The sequence below is a fragment of the Mobula hypostoma genome, chromosome X1, assembly GCF_963921235.1.
Source record: "Mobula hypostoma chromosome X1, sMobHyp1.1, whole genome shotgun sequence".
Taxonomy (NCBI): domain Eukaryota; kingdom Metazoa; phylum Chordata; class Chondrichthyes; order Myliobatiformes; family Myliobatidae; genus Mobula; species Mobula hypostoma.
Genome location: NC_086128.1, coordinates 18,721,725 through 18,742,842, shown reverse-complemented (window position 1 = coordinate 18,742,842; position 21,118 = coordinate 18,721,725). Strand labels below are relative to the sequence as shown.

Here is a 21,118-nt window from a genome sequence, read left to right as displayed (position 1 = left end):
GTGTGTAGGTTATCATGGATCGGGATCGGGAAAAAAACGCAAGTTCTCTTACTAAGTAAGTCGGAACAGGTACATCCGGTATTATTTAGCGTCAGTTAGTCAAACGTTTATCTTAGTATATAGTATATATTTTACCTTTCTATGCATATAAAACACTTAAGAAACGTATGTTTCAGCGCCGGGCTCGGGAATGGAAATTCCCGAGTTCGATCCAGTGACAGACCGCTCCCGAGCGCGCTCTCTATCGGTGCTGGGTTGATGTGAAGGATCAAAAACCCAAAACCTCAAAACACAATAATTAAACCACTGCATTGCTTAGTAATAACTGTAGCTTTCATCGGGGCAGGGCCTTTCTCACTTTATCCTTTAAAATTGTTCCAATCGTTGACTGACTGTAGCATAACGCTTTTCCAATGACTGATGGCGTTTCACCTCCTTCCGATCGCTTTATTATTTCCACTTTATTTTAAATCGCGATTGTGATTATTTTTGTGAACAGAAACACTGCGGATTCAGAACTGCGCCGCCGGTCCTAATGTCCACCGCACTGAGACAGGTTAAATAAGGTCCGGGGTTCCGCTGGGTCCTGAGATCCACCGCTTTTAGACAGGTTGAATAAGGGACTTGAGCATCCGCGGTTTTTGGTATCCGCAAGGGGTTCCGAAACCAATCCCTCGTGGATAAGGAGGGCTGACTGTATCTGATTTTAATTGAAATAAATATTGAAATCAAAATGCAAGCACAACTGGGTGTTTTGCAAATATGATTGCAGTTTGGAAAAGAAAGAAATACTTGCATTTCTGTGGTGCCTTTCATTTCCCTTTCAGTGTCCAAAACAATAAAGGATTTTTCAAGTGAAGCCACTTATGTAATATAAGAAACACAGTAGTGTATTTAAATACGGCCATTTGCCACAAAAAGTAATGTAATAGTAATGAGGAAATGTGATCATTATCACATAAATGCTTCAGCCTTTCACTTGATTGACCACACCACCTCTTGCAAGTTATGGCCTCCAATGGCTTCTCTTTCTGTGTCTCCACTATTACCCTGGTGTCCCCGAGTATCTGTTCTTCACCACCTCCTTTCAGCAATGTCACCTTGAAAACATGTCTTTGGGTTTCCATGTGTAAGCTGGTGACATCCAGTCTGTCTCACCATCATTTCTCTCCAACCTTCTATTGCCACCAAACTGTCAGTCTGCTTGTCAGACGTCCAGCACTGGATGAATATAAATTTCTTCCAACTAATCTGCCTATGGTTTCATTTGTCACTGAAACCCTCATACATGCTTTTGTTCTCCCTAGATACAGCTCTTCTATTTGGAACCCATTTTCTGAACTCTTTAAGAACTCATCCAGGTCCCTGATACCAACACAATCTTGTTCATCCTTGGCCCTTGACCATTGTGACTGCTGGCTTCCTTTGGCCCCCAGTTTGATGATATCTCTGTTTTAAAGCCCTTATCATTGTTTTCAGTTCCTATCCTGCTGTAAAATCCTGCCTGATACCTCAAAGCAAAGGGTCAGGAAAACAGATTGCTGAGGTGGAGCTAATGAAGGAGACAGGATGCCTCTCCCAGGTTTGCATTGACTGCTCTCCAGATGACTGATAACACTTCTGACCAATGATAATGGGTAGGACTCCCTATTTCTCACAGATACAGAATACAAATCATCCAGAATATACAAGCCTACAGTTCACTGATCTATTGACCATCCCTAATTGGCCAGCTTCCTGCTGTATGGAGAAAGAAGGAAGCATTGCAAGCATTTATGTGTATCTGATATTCATTTCCCTGCTTGCCACTGAGTAATCTTCCAAAGAGAGTGGGGCAAGGTAGGAGGCAGGTGTATAGAAGTGCCTGTGATAACATCTGTCCAATTTTCTTTCATAGATGACAGAAGATTCCAATGGTATTCTAGGCTTTCACCCCACTGTGAACAGTACTCCTATTTTTGGGAATGGCTCTGTACAGTAATGGACCATCATGCTTTCCGTGAAAGGATCTGACACTTTTTGTTCCAGATATAAACTTGTGATCCCAACGTCTTGGCAAGCAGTGAAGACTCCTCTGGACATATCTGATTCTTATCATAAGGGTGGCTTCTTAGATTTTCCTTCAGAAGATTTTCTCAAGTGGAGGCTCAATTTAGTTAAAATGAGCACTATGAATAGTCCTCAACTTGGGTGGCTATTGGAACAAGAGCAACAGGAAGTGACAGGGCTTTGGAGGTAACCATAGTAACACAACATGACTGAAAGTGAATTTATTATTGCAGCTTTAAGAAAGATTGTCATGAAATGTTTGTTTTAGTGGATGATGTTTTAGAGGACAGCCTTTCTTTAATTGAGAAATTCAACTCTTGAGTACATCTTGCTGTTTTTAACTTTTGCATACAGAAAAGTAAGTTACACCTTGTGACCGGCAGATGTTTTATTTTTAAAAGTACAAGCATTGGGTTCAGGGCAGTAGAAACAAATCATTCTGGACCAATCTTTAAAAGCAACTTCAAGTTGGAGGTGTTTTTAAGATGTTCTGGTCTTTGAGACTTAAGTTGTTGCTTTATTTTTTGAAATGCGTTGTGTATTGGGGAATCGAACTGTAATAGGCCTTATAACAATAGTGCAGTCTGTTGAAATACCTACAAGAGGGTTCCTTACATAATAAGCACTATTTTCTTTTGAAAACAAAAAGCACAGCTTTGAAAAGAAACTCTGATCCTCTATTTCAAAGCAATGCCGGCTTGTATCTTAAACTCTTTTCTGAGTTAGAAGAACATTGCTCAACCAGTTTTGAAAAGACTTTCAAATGGATGCCTGTTAACATACATAGAGAAGTGTGTGGGAGCAGAAAGCAAGGCACATGCACTGTGTGAGGCTATCCTTGCCTTACTTGCTCTGTAAGTTTAATAGTACAAAGAAGTTCCTTTGGAAAACCAGGTGGGCCAGTGAACTTCCCAACTTTTAAGCAAGCACACAGACCACTGTTGCCTTATGAACAATGACAAAGAAGGGTCATACAACTTCAAGTGCCTTGTACATCATATATATCACCCCACTTGAGAGTGTGCTGCTTAATCCCTTCCTCCCTATCCCTCTTTGGAGGGATCCACTCAGTTGGATAACTGAATCTATTCCTGGGAACCACGCTGGCCCTGATTGACCTCAAGTAAATACTGCCAAAAACCTTTTAAAAGAGTATAAAATGCAGTGAGGTTGAAAGTATTTAAACATAAATTAATAAGGGATTAAACATGAAGGTGCAGTATATTAATAAATTGGATTCAGTTAAAGTAATATTTTTGTCCTGTAGCTCCAAAAAAATTGTGAATTTTTTTTTAGATGAAGGGTGGAATTGAGAAAACACAGAGAGTGATAAGTAAGGTGGAGGAGCAAGGGAGAAATAGCTAGGATAAAATGAAAATCAGGCATAGAGAAAGGGAATTGAATGGCCACAAGCCTCACCAGTAATTAATCTTCTGATTATGACTGGGTTTATTGTCTTTGAACTCGATCCAAGCAGCCAAAATACAGTAGCTATGGATGGTTGCTGAGTTGAAGACAATAAGTGTGGGGAGAAAAAACTTCTGAGTGTCAAAAGAACCTAACAAAAGCATTTGTCCAAGAACACTTTTAAAGTAGATGTGGTAGGAGTCCTTTTACACTCATTTTGTTATCCTGCCATTTTCCAGTGTTTTTCCAATCTGTGTAATTATTCAGCTTCTGATAGGATTTGATTCTCCAAATCTTGTCCATGAAAATGATTCTGAAACATTTCTAAATGGAGATGTGAAATGGGCTTTGACATTCAAGGCCCTTGCGAATAACTTGACCTGTTGTAATCTGTATTCTGGCACAAAGAAAAACTTCTGTTGTTAACCATAATATGAACCTGTGACTAATCTCATACTAAGTCTAAGAATTTGTGCTGGAATATTGCGGCCACATTTGGATAATTTAACTGGTACAAAATTAGGTAAATAAAGAGCTACTGATCTTAAATTATTGGCTAATTAATATTTGGCAGTCTATTTCTCTTAACTGAATAACATTCCTACAGAAAAATAATTACAGTCCCTACCTCTCCCAACTACATATTAAACCTATTTTCTCCTCACTTGACTCCTGCGTTCTTAAACAGAAAAGGAGGACCCACACCCACCCACTCTCGCCACCAAAAACATGCCTCACTCTCAGGCCTCAGGAGAATGCTGTTCATTAAATGCTCGCTAGCAACTGTCTGGATCATTGAGGGTCTTGTTGACTATGACTTCCATTCCCATTGGGAAAAGTAACATTTTTTGCCTAGGTTTGGGTGACTGGTCTTGCATGGGCCGATTGGAGATTTTACGCTTTCGTATATTAAACCCAAACCAATCCATAAAATGAACATAAAAACAAGTTTAGCATGTATTTATTGTCTTGATTATCAACCTTTGTTATGCAACTTTTGTTATCTTAATATGTGTCAAGCATTAATCCATGTTCAACAAGGTCTGTGGTTGGATTGAAAATCTTGTATGTTGGTGCAGCAAATCATTGGGAGTAAGCACCAAAAGGAATTAATTCCCATTAATAGCACTGCTTTCATTTCTTTCTCTGGTTGGCATTTTGCCCCAATTATAATGAATTGTCTTTGATGACAGGTCTGTTCCATTCTTCACACGGGGATTAAATGTGAGCTTTAACTGAAGCAAAATCTCACCTTCGCCTTAAAAATTCAATTGTAGGTTTAGTTGTTTGCTAGTCCTGTTGTAAATCTTCTGAAGGTTGACCTTTGCACTGCAGACCTATCACTTTGGAGAGTGCAGAATGCAGATTGGAACTTTAGCTAGTTAAACTAGTCTTTAAGTACAGATGAGATGAAGCATCAGCTTGATAGAGGTGTACAAGATAATAAGAGGAATAGATAGAGTGGATAGCCAGCGCCTCTTCCCCAGGGCACTACTGCTCAATACAAGAGGACATGGCTTTAAGGTAAGGGGTGGGAAGTTCAAGGGGGATATTAGAGGAAGGTTTTTAACTCAGAGAGTGGTTGGTGTGTGGAATGCACTGCCTGAGTCAGTGGTAGAGGCAGATACACTGGTGAAGTTTAAGAGACTACTAGACAGGTATATGGAGGAATTTAAGGTGGGGGGGTTATATGGGAGGCAGGGTTTGAGGGTCGGCACAACATTGTAGGCCGAAGGGCCTGTACTGTGCTGTACTATTCTATGTTCTATGAAATTGTTGTTTTCTGAAAAGTTACGCAGAGGTGTCCATCTGATTAGAATGGACTGAACTAATATTTTTTTCCCAAGACAAAGATCCTTGCAAAAGATGGCCACTTTTCTCGTTGTAAACTTTCTCCCAATGTGGAATGGAGACAGATTTGGTTGTTGATAAGAGGCCTAAATTTGCCTCAGAGTCTAAAATTGACTTGGAATGCTCTTGACTTTGATGCATCTATGGATGTACAGTCCATTGGTACTTACTGCATGGACTCAGATGTGAAGAATGACTAGATGGGCATGGTGGTAGAAGACGGTAGCCCCAGCACAAACCTACACAAGGAGCAGACAAGCAGAAAGATAAGGTTTTTTTTATATCAACACTAAATAACAGTCAAAGCATAAAACAAAAGCTTCAGAAAGAAATGAAAGCCATCAGCTCAAGCAGCCATCTATGACTGCTGCTCATTGGTCTTTGAGATCACTGGTACTTCGTCTTCATCTATTTCTGTTTTGTGTTCCACACTGAAAGGTTAGCACATGTCTTTGTTAAGCAAATTGAGAGTTAAAATCTTAAACTGGTAGGTTTCCTTCCTAAGGCAGCCAAAGAATATATGTCAGGGGGCTAATAGTAAAAATACTTGAAAGAAGAAAAAGTCTTGGTATGGCTGAGATTTACCACTTCATTTGGAGTCCCTAATGATAAAAGTAATTTTCCCTTAAATGGTTCATTCATCCCCCAGGGATTTCACAATACAACTTTGCTCCACAGGTGATAGCTTAGAAAGTAGTACTGGCCTTTGTCTTTTCATCTGGCAGTGTTCAGTGGCAGACGTCACCATGAAGTGAATTTTCTTGATGCTTGCCATTCCCATTGATGACGCTGAGTAGCTGGAGTTAATTTCATGATCATCTCCAATGTCAACTCTTGTCCATCATCAGCTCCTGACTTTTGTTACAGCACTTCATCCCTTGTAGCACAAGGTCTTTTAGGTCATTTCAGCCTTAATTCTCTTGACCTGATTCCAAGACCTGATGACATCTTTCAGCTCAAAAAAAGGAACAATTGCCATGTTAAAGCAATATTCCCAAAGTGATAGCAGTGCAGAAGCGCAAAGGAAAATGGCAGTTGACAATCAGATTTGCGCTGGTCAGCGGCATTGTATAGGATTGCATTTTCTTTGGCGCAGTGCAGCAAAGGCAAAAAAGCAAAGCAAAGCAGCAGAAAGGAAAATGTATGCAGCGCAGTCTTTCTCCCCCTTACCAGATTTTCTTGAGCCACAGAGCAGAGGTTACCAGCCCCGCACGTCCTTTAGTTCTCACTGTTTTGGTACCAAGCTTCCAGCTGCTGCAAACAACTGCAGAATCAAAAGAGCATGAGGAATTGTGGGAAACCTTTGAGGAAGAGGTGGCTGTGTCGGGGAAGATGGGGAAGATGAGAAAGGCCTGTCAACATGGTGGTGAGCTTGATCCACAAAAGCGTATCGTGCAAGTGTCACCTAACCTAAACCAAGAAAAAGAGCTGGTTCTTTAGTGACAGGCTTAGTAAACAAAGTAAACTTCTAAAATTAAGTATTATTACCAATATCCAGTCTGTCATCTAGTTTCTTATACTCTCCATTGGCTTGAAGTGCAGATGTGTGCAACCAGAACAGCCACCCTGTAAATGCTAGGAATAAATACATACCAGCCGTGAACACCCTGATTTATTTACTTTTTTACAATGCTGTCAATCTTCTTCAAATCACTCACTTTTTCTGTGTAATGTTTGCTTACTATCTCGCTGGTTTCACTAATCTTTCACCTGAGTCAACCCATCCACTCCTGTTCCCAGTACTGAGACCAGGCATTATCATAATAATCATCTGATTCTGTACAGCATCTGAAGGTAATCAGACTTCTTCTGGTCTTAGTACATCTGTCAAAACTTAGTAAAATTTACCAATTTCCATGTTTGTATCAGTAACTTTTCCATAAATCCATATTAAACACAACAGTGATTATGCCAGTCAATGTAATGATAATGAGATTTCAAAATATTAATTTAAGAGAAAGAGCAGGGAAAAGAATTAATCAAATGGAACTGACTAGCAGTGCTGATAAGCATGGCACTCAAATAGTAAATCTCAAATGCAGTGAGATTGCACAGTACAATTTTGTGCTTCTATGATTTTTTTCATATAGAGAATGTGAGATTATCAATTGTTGCTGCTTGTTCAAACTGTTACTTTTTTTGAAAATGATGGATTAATGTCTGATTATGGATACCCAGTGCAGCAGATGTATATTGGCTATATTGTTCTTCACTCTGCCAATTTCAATGTAGTTATGCCTAAATATTGTGATTCTTTTAAAAAATATTTTGAGGGCAGAAATCCAGGCATCTTCTTTGTCAACCTGGAAACTGCTACGTGACAACTCCACACAATTGCTTCACCTTACTGCGTTCCTCCTACTTGTTGTTATAGTGGAGATATTAGTACATGTGAAATAAATGGATTAATTCTCATGAAGGTAGGAGATGGAAATTTTAATAGAAAGATATTAAATGCATGTATAATGACAAGTCACTTTAATTGGTGTTTAATCTTTCTGTCTTTGATTAATGATTCCACAATGTGATAGTTATTTATTGTGCAAAGGATAATACACAGCAGACAACTTGAGAGCAAAGTTTCTGCCTAATCATCAAGACATTTGAATCATACAGACTCCCCTGAGCTTTACTTGTGTTCACTTGGGCTCACTTTATTAAATTGCAGATTAAGCAAGGAGCAGAGGGCATCCCATTTATAAACCTGGAGTAATGGACACAGGTTTTTGTCTCCTCCTTTGTATTCACTTCAGTAGTGAGTTCAGCAATGAATCACCAGACTGACTACTGAGATAGAGTATATCATGTATATTTCTTAGAATCTAGAATAAAATTGAAACATGGTAACATTCTTTAAGGTGTAATAGGGTAGGTGCAGGGGCTTGTTGGGAAGTCCAGATCTCCGGCTTGCCAGCTCAGGATAATGAGCAAGTCTTTTAAGACTGAAATCGGGTAAAGATTGTTTAACTTAAATGGTTATGAATTTTTTGAACTCTTTACCCTAAAAGGCTGTGAATACTCAACCATTTATATTGAAAATTATATTGAAAGCAGGAGGGATGAGAGGAAATTGGGGCAGTGCAGCAAGGTGGAATTGGGATAGTGGGTTATGGCACATGGAGCAATCTCAAGGGGCTGAATGGCCTTGTATTTCCACCTGAAGTTCAACTGTCCAATCAAAGTATTGGATTTTTGGTTCCAACCATTTGATTGGGTATGAATTCAAAATCTTCCATAAGTTTACTGGAGTTGACCAGGTGGTGTTTGATGGGGATTTCGGAAGAGAACTAACTTGTATCTAAACAGCATGAGCATAGTGCTGAAGTTGTCTGTGGTCTTGGTGGGGAGATTATTGCACCTTTTAAGGAAAAAGGTAGCTAAAGGAAGTTCCAGGACTTTGGTGGAAGTGCAGGACATTGGGTTAGTTTTGGATTGCTCCAGCAAAGAATACAATGCAGTGAATAGCCTCATTCCTCTCTGTTTCTGAAAAAGATGACAAAGGGATGGCAATTTTTTAATACAGGCTTATCAAAGACTATCACTCAAGAAATAAAAGATGACCATGTTGACTGATTGTGTATTGTTCATTTTATATATATGCATGCAAATAGTTTACTTTCACAACAATAAAAAAGATTTAACTGCTCTTTAACAATGTTTATGAGCTTTTGTGTCCTATTTTATTTCTGTAGCACGCATTAAGACTATAAGACATAGGAGTAGAATTAGGCTATTCGGCCCATCCAGCCTGCTTCACTATTCCATCATGACTGATTTATTATCCCTCTCAACCCCATTCTCCTGCCCTCTCTCTATAGCATTTGACGCCCTGACCTTCAGGTTAATCTTTAGGGAATCCTGTACAAGGGCAGCTGGTAAGATGACGACATGTTTGGACTCAGCGGCTTCTACTGGGTCAACCAAAGGTGTTATTGTCTTTTGTAAGTGTATTTTTCACAATCGCAAGGCGCTGCTGGATATTAAGAACTTGGAGTACTCCAGGTGTATCCCATAAGCAAGTTCCTTGTTGGCGAAGAAACTTAAGGAGCTCGACCTGGTGCTGATGGTGATGCTGCCTGTGACAGAGAGGTGTCAGTGCACAAAGGAGGTCTGCAGTCTATAGCAGCGAATGACTGTCTTAGTTGCTTTTCTTGTAGTCGCAAGACTTTGTTGGCCATTGGTGGCGTGGAATGCTGCAAGTTGGGTTCATTGGTTATTGGCGAACAGTGGGGGTGGATGGTGAGGAAGCTGCATGGCCTCAGTCATAGCAAGGACTACGCCTCAAGCCATAGTGTCACATGTTTGTAGCCACCCGGGGGAGGCATCAAAATCGAGCGTTCCACTGGAGTCTCAGTGGTAGTGTGGTGAGGCGTCCATGCTGCCCTGCAGTGTTTGCTCAGCGGAAGACAAGACATATTGTGTGACTGTATTTTACTGCTATCATAGGTGCTTGCTATCTTGTACAATGCTTTGTAAAAGTATTCAGACCCTAATCCTTTGTTCACATAAACCAGGAAATTTGATCAATGTAACTGAGAATTTTTATCTGTGCGTCGCATGCTCCTTTTTCCCCCACAGTGGAGTCCATAAAAAGGGAAAACTGTAAAGCATGGAAAACTAAAAGTTCAAAAACAAATGTCAGCAGTTCAAAAGTATTCATCCCCCTTTGCTCAGTACTTGGTTGAACCATCTCTCACAGCTGTTACAGCCAGTAGTCTTTTTGGATAAGTCTCTATTAGCTTTGCACATGATGGAGTAAGATTTGCCCATTCCTCTTTGCAAAACTTGCTCACGTTGTGCCAGGTTATTTGGCAGCAATCTTGAGGCTTTGTCAGAGATGTTTGATTGGGTTGAGGTCAGGACTCTGACTGGACCACTCAAGGACATCAGTTTTCTTCATTTGAAGCCACTCTGGCAGTGTGCTTTGGCTCGTTGTCCTGCTGAAAGTTTAAGCTTTCTGGCAGATGCTATCAAGTTTTTATCTAGGATCTCTCTGTATTTAGCAGCATTCATCTTCCCATCAATCCTGACCAGATTTCCAGTCCCTGCTCCTGAAAAGCATCCCCATAGCATGATGCTACCTCCACCATCCTTTACAGTAGACATGGTGTTACCTGGCTGATGCGCAGAATTAGATTTATAACACATTTTGCTCAGTAATTAGGCCAAAAAGTTCCACTTTAGTCTCATCTAACCACAAGACCTTCTTCCACATCTTTACAGTATCTTCCAAGTGACGCTTTGCAAGGATACTGTGTGCTTTTTTTTTTAGCTTGGGGTTTCTTCCTTGCCACACCTCCATAAATATCCTTTTTGTGCAAAGTCTTAGCGATTGTGGAGCCATAAATTTCATCTCCAGTTACAGCCACTGGCTTCTTCAGCTCACTCAGAGTGACTGTTAGCACCACAGTAGCCTCTCTTACAAGTGCCATTCTTTTCCAGCGACCAAGTTTAGAGGAATGGCTTGATCTAGGTAATGTGGCTGTGGTTTCATAGTTTTTTTCCACTTTTTCACAATGGACCATTTTAAGCTCTGAAGTATGTTCAATGTCTTTGAGATGCTTCCTATGTTTGTGCTTCTCTATTATCATTTCTCTGACTTGTCTTGAATGCTCTTTTGTCTTCATTTTGGTTTGGTCTGTTGAAAATCTACCATACTGTTGGACTTTACAGAGAGAGGAGGCATTTATTCTTATGAATTATGTAAATACAGGTGATTCTCTGATTTTCTACATCAACAAATTGTGTGAGTTGGTAAAATAATACATAGTACTGCACTTGAGGAAAGTTAGCATAGTAATTACAAAGGGGATAAATACTTTTTCAGCCTCACAATTTTTTGGTTTTTAATTTTCAGTAAATTGTCCGCGGGTTTTGGAATTTTTATTTTGATTCGACATGATCACAATGTTTTGTAGATTAGCTCAAGATCCTACTTCAATATATTTTAAATTTAGAAAATGGGACCACAAAAATGTGAAAATAGTTGGGGAGCTAAATTCTTTTTCAAAGTACTGTATATGCCTTGTGCTATGTGTGACTGTTGGTACTGTGTTTTGCACGTAGGCCCTGGAGTAATTTTGTTTTATTTGGCTGTATTTATGGCTATTCATATATGGTTGAATGACAATTAAACTTGAACTTGAAGTCCCTTTGCTACTCTGATTTTTGAATTATTTCCCCATTTAGAAAATAGTCTGTGTCTTTATTCCTTCTAGCAAAATGCATGACCATACACTTTTCTGCACTATATTCCATCTGCCACTTCGCCCATTCTCCCAAACTGTCCAGGTCCTTCTGCAGACTCCCTGCTTCCTTAAAACTACCTGCCCTTCCACCTATCTTTGTATCATCTGCAAACTTGGCCACAAAGCCATTGATTCTGTCATCCAAATTAAGTCTCAAGGAAGAGGAATGGCCTTTGTTGATGAGAGTACTTTGATCATAGCACCCTGCATTCGTCTTGCTCTTTGATCATCTTTCACATGATGGCATATACACTTGAAGTGGCAGAGGCCGGAATTTACCTTGTGTCGCTAGTAGGCCGCTTCACTGTAAGAATTATTTTTGACTGCCTTACAGATAGCAAAATGAGCAACTGAAAAGAGTTATTTCATTTGTCTGTGCTAATTATGGAGGTTGTTCAGTGACAAAAATTCATTCCCTAAAGGGAGCTTCTCTTTGTCAAGTCAGAAGTAGGAATGTTTGCTAGTGATTGTATAATGCACAATTCTATTCACAAGTCTTTAGAAAATGAAACAACCCATGCCTGCATGAAGTAAGACTTGGACATCCTTCAAGCCTCTGCTGATAAATGTGGTGAGTAACATATATACAGCACAAATGCTGGGCAGTGACCATCTCCAAGCAGAATTTGTGTGTCTCCTGTGGATTTTGATTCAAGGATAGCAATTATACTTAAGGGGGTGAAGTTCCCATGCAGTTACTACCAAGGGAGGTGGCTACATAGGACATCACCCCCTTTGCTACCCTTATGGTACAGGTTACAGGTATGGGAGGTCAACTTGCCAATTTCAGTCGTATTGTTCTGGAATGTTGTGGGACCAGGTGATGCCTCTTGCAATTTACCATTTACATTGATGATTTGGAAGAGGGGACTGAGTGTAGCATAGCAAAGTTTGCTGATGACACTAAACTGAGTGGAAAAGCAAATTGTACGGAGGATGTGGAGAGTCTGCAGAGGGATATAGATAGGTTGAGAGGGGACTTGATAGAGGTGTTTAAAATTATGAGGGGGATTGATAGAGTTGACGTGGATAGGCTTTTTCCATTGAGAGTGGGGGAGATTCAAACGAGGACATGAGTTGAGAGTTAAAGGGCAAAAGTTTACGGGTAACATGAGGGGGAACTTTTATACTGAGAGTGGTAGCTGTGTGGAACGAGCTTCCAGCAGAAGTGGTTGAGGCAGGTTCGATGTTGTCGTTTAAAGTTAAGTTGGATAGATATATGGACAGGAAGGGAATGGAGGGTTATGGACCGAGTGCAGGTCGGTGGGACTAGGTGAGAGTAAGAGTTCGGCACGGACTAGAAGGGCTGAGTTGGCCTGTTTCCGTGCAGCAATTGTTATATGGTTATATAGATAGGTTAAGTGAATGGGCCGAGGTCTGGCAGATGGAATACAACGTTGGTAAATGCGAGATCATCCACTTTGGAAGGAATAATAGAAGAGCAGATTATTATTTAAATGGTGAAAGATTGCAGCATGCTGTTATGCAGAGGGACTTGGGAGTGCTTGTTCATGAATCGCAAAAAGTTGACTTGCAGGTACAACAGGTTATTAAGAAGTCAAAGGGAATGTTGGCCTTCATTGCTAGAGGGATTGAATTCAAGCGCAGGGAGGTCATGCTGCAACTATACAGGGTACTGGTGAGGCTGCACCTGGAGTACTGTGTGCAGTTCTGGTCTCTATACTTGAGGAAGGATGTACTGGCTCTGGAGGCAGTGCAGAGGAGGTTCACCAGGTTGATTCCAGGGATGAAGGGGTTAACCTATGAGGTGAGATTGAGTCGCCTGGGACTATACTCTCTGGAGTTCAGAAGAATGAGGGGATCTTATAGAAACATACAAAATTTTGAAAGGGATAGATAAGATAAAAGTAGGAAAGTTGTTTCCATTGGTAGGTGAGACTAGAACTAGGGGACATTGCCTCAAGGTTCAGGGGAGAAGATTTAGGGCGGAGATGAGGAGAAACTGTCTTTCCCAGAGAGTGGTGAATCTGTGGAACACTCTGCCCAGGGAAGCAGTTGAGGCTTCTTCACTAAATATATTTAAGATACAGTTAGATAGGTTTTTACATAGTAAGGGAATTAAGGGTTATGGGGAAAAGACAGGTAGATGGAGCTGAGTTTACGGACAGATCAGCCATGATCTTATTGAATGGCAGGGCAGGCTTGGTGGGCCGGATGGCCTACTCCTGCTTCTATTTCCTATGTTCTTATGTAAATGGTAGAGAAGTAAAGGCTTCAGGCTCAACAGTTTTGTTGTAACTGAGGTTCTTTGTTTGTATTAACTCCAATTCTTCATTATATGCAAAGAATATTGGAAAGATATATCTAGTCTTGCTGCATCTGAAAAGATAAAAGATAGTTTAATATTTCAATGGAATTCTTTTAGCAGTATGAGCTAATGGATTTCATAGGTTGCAGCTAAGATGCTGAAAGATATTATGATAATAGCGATCTTCTTGGTCTTGGAGATTCCATAATCATGCCTGTCCCAACATGCATCCTATTCATATGTGCATCTGGGCCATTTATCTGTTTTCCACTGTCAGTACCCTGACCCAGATTCCATGTGCTACCAATCCTTCCTCCTTTGTATCTTGATTAACAGAATGTTTAAGTGCTCAGTAAATTAATTATGTCCTGTGATACAGATGAAGAACTGAACAAGGCTCTAGGAATAAACCGCAGTATGTTGCAAAAGGATTCCAAAAACTGCAAAGTACTCAGAATGTTCAGTGCCAAACAAATGTTTCTACCTTTCTGCATTAGGGAAAGCAAAGACTGGAGGCTGACTTATTCCTGATACACTAAACATGGGTTACATGACACAAGCATTTGTTGCATTTGGCGCACCTATGATATCTGACTACATGAACCTTCTTGAAGGACTTCCTTTGTAGCTGATGTGCAATTGAGCACCTACCCAGAATGCAGCAGCAGTAATGCTGCTGATGGCCTATTCAGCATCCAACAAACAGATGAACACTATAAGTAAGGCTCAGTATTTCAATCTACTGTGGTGTGAACAAACTGAATTTCCCCTGAAGGGAGCAACTTATTCCAAAAAACCTGAAATAACCACAGAAAGTGCTTGCAATACTCAGTCAGGCAGCATCCAGGGGGAGAAAAGCAATAAATGTTTGAAGGCCATGATGTGCTGTCTGTTCTGCTAAGGATTTGTAGCATTTGTTGTTTTTAATGAAAATTTCCATTATCTGCAGATTTTTGCTTTGGTTCTACCTCGTAAAGTGCGATAGGATACTGTTGGTTATGTGAGTGAATAATATTTGGCAAAGTATCTACTGCTTGGAGGGAAATACTCAGAAGAACGTTGTAGAAGTGACCAGGGAGCATCACTCAATTGTGCTGCATTGTTGCATGTGCTGTAGATATAGAAGTTATCTAAGTTGTAATGTTGCCCGCACAGCCTTACTTTAGAGATTTCAGCTCGTAACTGACTGACATTCCAGAGCTATACTCGGGGAACTTTGCACTGTCAAATATGTCATCTTTCCATAGGGTAGTAAACCAAACCCCCTCTACCCATATGTTAATGTAAAATCAAAGGAGAACTGAGATAAGTTCTTAATGCACTAGATTTTTTTTCCTGCAACCCATGCTGCCAATGCAGGTTAACTCACCATCTATCCTATCATTATTTGCAAGAACTTCCTCCGCACAAATTAGATGCTGCATTTATATACAGAATTTGGAGTACATTCATGATGAATGACTTTTCTCAGGGAGCTTTGGTGACAGACAGTCACTTTGCAGCTTGCACACAACTGAGCAGCAAGCCAGAATGCGGCTAGATTACTATGACAATAAGAGTACGAACAGACATAAAAACCCAATAAATAATACCTAGTGTGTCAGTTCACTGAGATGTGTGACCCTTTCAAATATAATTCTTTGAAGCTGCCAAATGAATTAAATTTCTTTGTATTGAATAGTATTATTACTCTTTGAACATAGGTCCAACTGACTATTGCTTTACATCCCTCTATATCCCTCTGACATTGAACAGAAAAGCTATCTAACAAGGTTGCAAGTGGCAGTTGTGACTACTCAATAGCTACGTAGTAACATTTTGTGTTCTAAATTTTAGCCAGTGGAAATGGACCACGTTGATGCCATAAATTGATTTAACTGACAGAGCAAAAATACCAACATTGATTTTTCTATTTTAATAAGAAAACCGTTTTGCATTTTAATTTAATATGGATAGAAATATATAACTTGTATTTTGCCAAATTTCAACTTGAACAAAGCAGGGGTTAGCTTGCAACGCATGAAGTTCCTTGTTCTCTTTGCAAAGGACACCACAGAGATTATTCAATAGGAAACTATAAAAGCAAGATCTAGTGGAAGCAGAAGTTTATGAAAACCTGAAATAAAACAACTTCCTGTAAACACTCAGCTGGTCAGGCAGTATTTGTGGATAGGGAATCAATTTTATTACGAAGATGGCACTCCTTGGCTCATGCAAGTGTAATCACATTTGTCCATGGTTTTTACTTCCAGCATTTATACACTGGATTCAGTTCATTGGAACACAATAGGATCAGTGCACCTTGGTCCAATTAGCCAAAGTTTCATGGAAATAGTTAATAAGGTATAAAAAGAGATAAACTACCGTTTAACTGAGAAACAAATTACATATTTTTAAAAAATACAGAAAAAAACACTACCAGTGCTACTACAATACTATAAAGCTGTGTGTTAGTTTGTGTTATTATTACTGAGGAATTAATCCAGTGTATGCAGCCGCGTTCTTTTGGTTGACTGAACAAAATCAGCGTAGACACCTAGTGCAAATAGCAGACTGCCTTCAAACAATGCTTTTGATGATTCCATCCTCCAAATCTTCATTTTAATTGTAACATTCAAGATGATTGTTGATACATTCACATTCTTCGTAGTACCTAACTTGTTGAAGTCACAAAATCATTTCATTTTCACTCTCGGCTGTTTCTGCATTTCCAAGCCTGAATGCTCGAAACCACAGTGAGCAAAAACAGTTCTGAATTGTTGTACTGCTTATTTCTCACCAGCTATCAATGACAAAAAAAATCACTGCTTTTTGAACACAAACATGCAAGTGCCGCTATTTTAAAAACTGTTCGCTCTGAGCATGGTGCAGTGTCTAACGCCCACCAAACATGCATGAGACTGTCGCAGTTTAGAAAATGTTCGCCAACAATCTCCTGCCCCAATTAACTGGCACAGTGTCCTATATAAATGAAAGAAATCCCAGCTATTTTCTTGATTCGTTTTTGTTCTTTGAGTTGTCCCAAATAAGTGGCTGCTCCGATTAACTGTTGGCCCAATTAACTGGAATCCACTGTATTTGTAATCACTGTGATATATGACATTAAACAGAATATACTGTATTTCAGTGATCATGGGCCAGAATAAAGCTAAGACTAATTGTGAGAAATGTCATTTAGTTGCAAATGCGCTATAGCTTTAGGTGAAGGGCAGATGTTGCCTTCTGAGTTTGTTGAAATTATATATCACTGACAGCCTCATCGTTGGCACATCTTGGGACACTGCTTTTGCATTGCGGACGGCTCTGCATCTGCCTCGGCTATTCAGTAGTACAAGTACTCTTTTTAACAGTCATTAATGATGTCCAGTTAACATCTGGCACTAAATATGAACTATGTATGTGTAATCTCATTCTTTTACTGCAGATGCTAGGAATCGGAAATGATTCTCAATGGAAAAAGCCTATCCACGTCAACTCTATCAATCCCCATAATTTTAAACACCTCTATCAAGTCCCCCCTCAACCTTCTACGCTCCAAAGAATAAAGACCCAACTTGTTCAACCTTTCTCTGTAACTTAGGAGATGAAACCCAGGTAACATTCTAGTAAATCTTCTCTGTACTCTCTCAATTTTGTTGACATCTTTCCTATAATTCAGTGGCCAAAAATGAAGAGACAGAAAGCTCCAAAACCAAGATTTTGCACAGCCCGGAAAATTAACATAGAGGACTATAATTAGAATTGACTTTTATAAGCTAAGGACAATTTTTCATTAATTGTGAGGGTGTTTTTTTATTATTATGCATAAACACACAATAATTGAATGAGTAATTATAATTTTGCTCTCTGTAGGTATTTGGTTTGAAGAAAAGCTTCTGATTTGTATCAAGGATAGTGGTATTAGGGTTATTCTAAATTTTTAAAAAGGCAAGTGAGAAAAGACATGAATATCTAGCTTAAATCTCAGTGGAATTTTATCATTAGAGCTTCCAGTTATACATAGGGGATATTTGCCAACACTGGCACACCCTTGAGTTAAAGATGTTCAGATTATTTATGGGAGTGGAGTGCATCACTGTACCCAAGAGAGAGGTATGGCCTAAACTTGTAATAATATGTTATGTATAGTAAAAACACACACCAGTTTTAGCAGAGTATCTTTATTATAGTTTTAGTGAAATATTCCATGCCAAAATGAGTTTCCAGTTACGATAGATGTTAATTAGCAAGGAATGAACGTCTCACCTCATTGCATTGTGGATGAATACTTAAAATGAATATTTGCAGTAAACTTGGAGTATGCTAGGAAAGTCTGCAGATTTAGCAAATATAGCTGCTTCCAGTAATTCAAGTCTGTTCACTTAATACAAGAAACAATTGAATTAAATAATAATTCAAATAAGGCAATGTAAAGGCCAAAGAAGTGAGAGCAGAGTGCTTAAGAAAAAAATGTATTTTCAAATAATTTATATAAAACTCCTCTGATTTATGAGTGTATTTTTGTATTGAAAATAAATTCTGTTTCAATTTAAGATCAGCTCACACTGAATGTCCTTTTTCCCATTAAATCCTACAAGTCCTATGCCAGTCTCGAATTGAGGTACATCTGCCCAGAAAACCTACTGCACTCATTAGCGGTGTGAAGCTTTAGTTGTGACTGCGGCCCAAATTTATTAGACCATAAGACCATAGCTGTAGGATCAGAATTAGGCCATTTGGCCCATCGAGATGGCGCTGCCATTCAATCATGGCTGATCCTTTTTTCCCCTCCTCAACCCCAGTTCCTGGCCTTCTCCCTGTAACATTTGATGCAGGGTCCAATCAAGAACATATCAATCTCTGCCTTAAATACACTCAACGATCTGACCTCCACAGCTGCCTGGGGTAACAAATTCCACAAATTCACCACCCTCTGGCTAAAGAAATTCTCCGCATCTCTGTTTTAAATGGACTCCCCTCTATCTTGAGGCTGTGCTCTCTTGTCCTAAACTCCCCCACCATGGGAAACATCCTTTTTACGTTTCTCTGTCTTGGCATTTCAACATTCAATAGGTTTCAATGAGATCCCCCCCCTCATCCTTCTAAATTCCGACGAGTACAGACCCAGATTCATCAAAAGTTCATCATATGATAACTAGTTCAATCCCGGAATCATCCTTGTGAACCACCTCTGGACACTTTCCAATGCCAGCACATATTTTCATAGATGAGGAGCCCAAAACTGTTCACAATACTCAAGGTGAAGGCTCACCAGTGCCTTATAAAGCCTCAGCATCACATCCCTGCTCTTGTATTCTAGACCTCTTGAAATAAATGCTAATATTGTATTTGTCTTCCTCACCACTGACTCGACCTGCAAGGTAACCTTTAGGGTGTTCTGCACAAGCACTCCCAAGTTCCTCTGCATCTCAGATTCCTGGATTTTCTCCCCATTTAGAAAATAGTCAGCACATTTATTTCTACTACCAAAGTGCATGACCATGCATTTTCCAACATCGTATTTCATTTGCCACTTTCTTGCCCATTCTCCTAATCTGTATAAGCCCTTCTGCAGCCAATCTGTTTCCACAACACTACCTACTCCTCCACCAATCTTCATGTCATCTGTATCATCTAAATAATTGATATACAGCATAAAAAGAAGTGGTCCCATCACTGACCCCTGCGGAACACCACTAGTCACTGGCAGCCAACCAGAAAAGGATGCTTTTATTCCCACTTGCTGCCTCCTACCAATCAGCCAATGCTCTAACCATGCCAGTAACTTTCCTGTAATACCACGGGCTCTTAACATGATAAGCAGCTTCATATGTGGCACCTTGTCAAACGCCTTCTGAAAGTCCAAATATACAACATCCACCGCATCCCCAAAGAAACCTCAAAGAATCCCCAGTCTCCTCAAGGAATTCCAACAGGTTCGTCAGGCAAGATTCTCTTAAGGAAACCATGCTGACTTTGTCCTATCTTGTCCTGTGTCACTCCATAACCTCATCATTAACAATTGACTCCAACATCTTCCCAACCACTGAGGTCAGGCTAACTGGTCTATAATTTCCTTTCTGCTGCCTTCCTCCTTAAAGGGTGGAGTAATGTTTGCAATTTTCCAGTCCTCTGGCATCATGCCAGAGTCCAATGATTTTTGAAAGATCATTTCTAATGCCACCACAATCTCTACTGCTACCTCTTTCAGAACCCTAGCGTGCAGTTCATCTGGTCCGGGTGACTTATGTACCTGTAGGCCTTTCAGCTTCTCCCCTGTGACAGAATCAGAATCAGGTTTATTATCACCGGCATGTGTTGTGAAATTTGTTAACTTAGCAGCAGCAGTTCAATGCAATACATAATATAGAAGAAAAAAAATTAAATGATAATAAATAAGTAAATCAATTACACTATACGTATATTGAATAGATTAAAAATCGTGCAGAAACAAATAATATATATTTAAAAAGTGAGGTAGTGTCCAAGGGTTCAATATCCATTTAGGAATCTGATGGCAGACGGAAAGAAGCTGTTCCTGAATTGCTGAGTGTGTGCCTTTAGGCTTCTGTACCTCCTACCTGATGGTAACAGTGAGAAAAGGGCATGCCCTGTGTGCTGGATGCCCCTAATAATGGACACTGCCTTTCTGAGACACCGCTCCTTGAAGGTGTCCTGGGTACTTTTTGTAGGCTAGTACCCAAAATAGAGCCGACTAAATTTACAATCCTCTGCAGCTTCTTTCAGTCCTGTGCAGTAGCCCACCCCCTCCATACCAGACAGTGATGCATCCTGTCAGAATGCTCTCCACGGTACAACTATAGAAGTTTTTGAGTGTATTTGTTGACATACCAAATCTCTTCAGACTCCTAATGAAGTATAGCCACTGTCTTGCCGCCTTTATAACTGTATCAATATGTTGGGACAAGGTTAGATCCTCAGAGATCCTGACAGACAGGAACTTGAAACTGCTCACTCTCTCCACTTCTGATCCCTCTATGAGGATTGGTATGTGTTCCTTCGTCTTACCCTTCCTGAAGTCCGCAATCAGCTCTTTCGTCTTACTGATGTTAAGTGCCAGGTTGTTGCTGTGACACCATTCCACTAGTTGGCATATCTCGCTCCTGTACGCGCTCTCGTCACCACCCTGAGATTCTACCAACAATGGTTGTACTGTCAGCAAATTTATAGATGGTATTTGAGCTATGCCTAGCCACACAGTCATGTGTATATAGAGAGTAGAGCAGTGGACTAAACACACACTCCTGGGGTGTGCCAGTGTTGATTGTCAGCAAGGAGGATATGTCGAGAATCC

At 40.0% G+C, this 21,118-nt stretch overlaps 1 protein-coding gene across 3 annotated transcripts in view; it reads left to right on the top strand.

The window, feature by feature from the left end:
• The window catches only part of LOC134340478 (aryl hydrocarbon receptor-like), a 169,469-nt gene that overhangs the window by 123,807 nt on the left and 24,544 nt on the right, over nt 1-21,118 (top strand). The window contains exon 11 of one of the 3 annotated variants that reach the window (XM_063037787.1): nt 17,249-18,029. The exons of 1 other annotated variant lie outside the window; for it this stretch is intronic. In XM_063037787.1, coding sequence (XP_062893857.1) covers nt 17,249-17,404 — 156 coding nt within the window. In that variant the 3' untranslated portion in view covers nt 17,405-18,029. Of the gene's footprint in view, nt 1-1,897; nt 13,502-17,248; nt 18,030-21,118 lie in introns of those variants that run through there. One more of the 3 variants, XM_063037789.1, reaches the window with a different exon arrangement.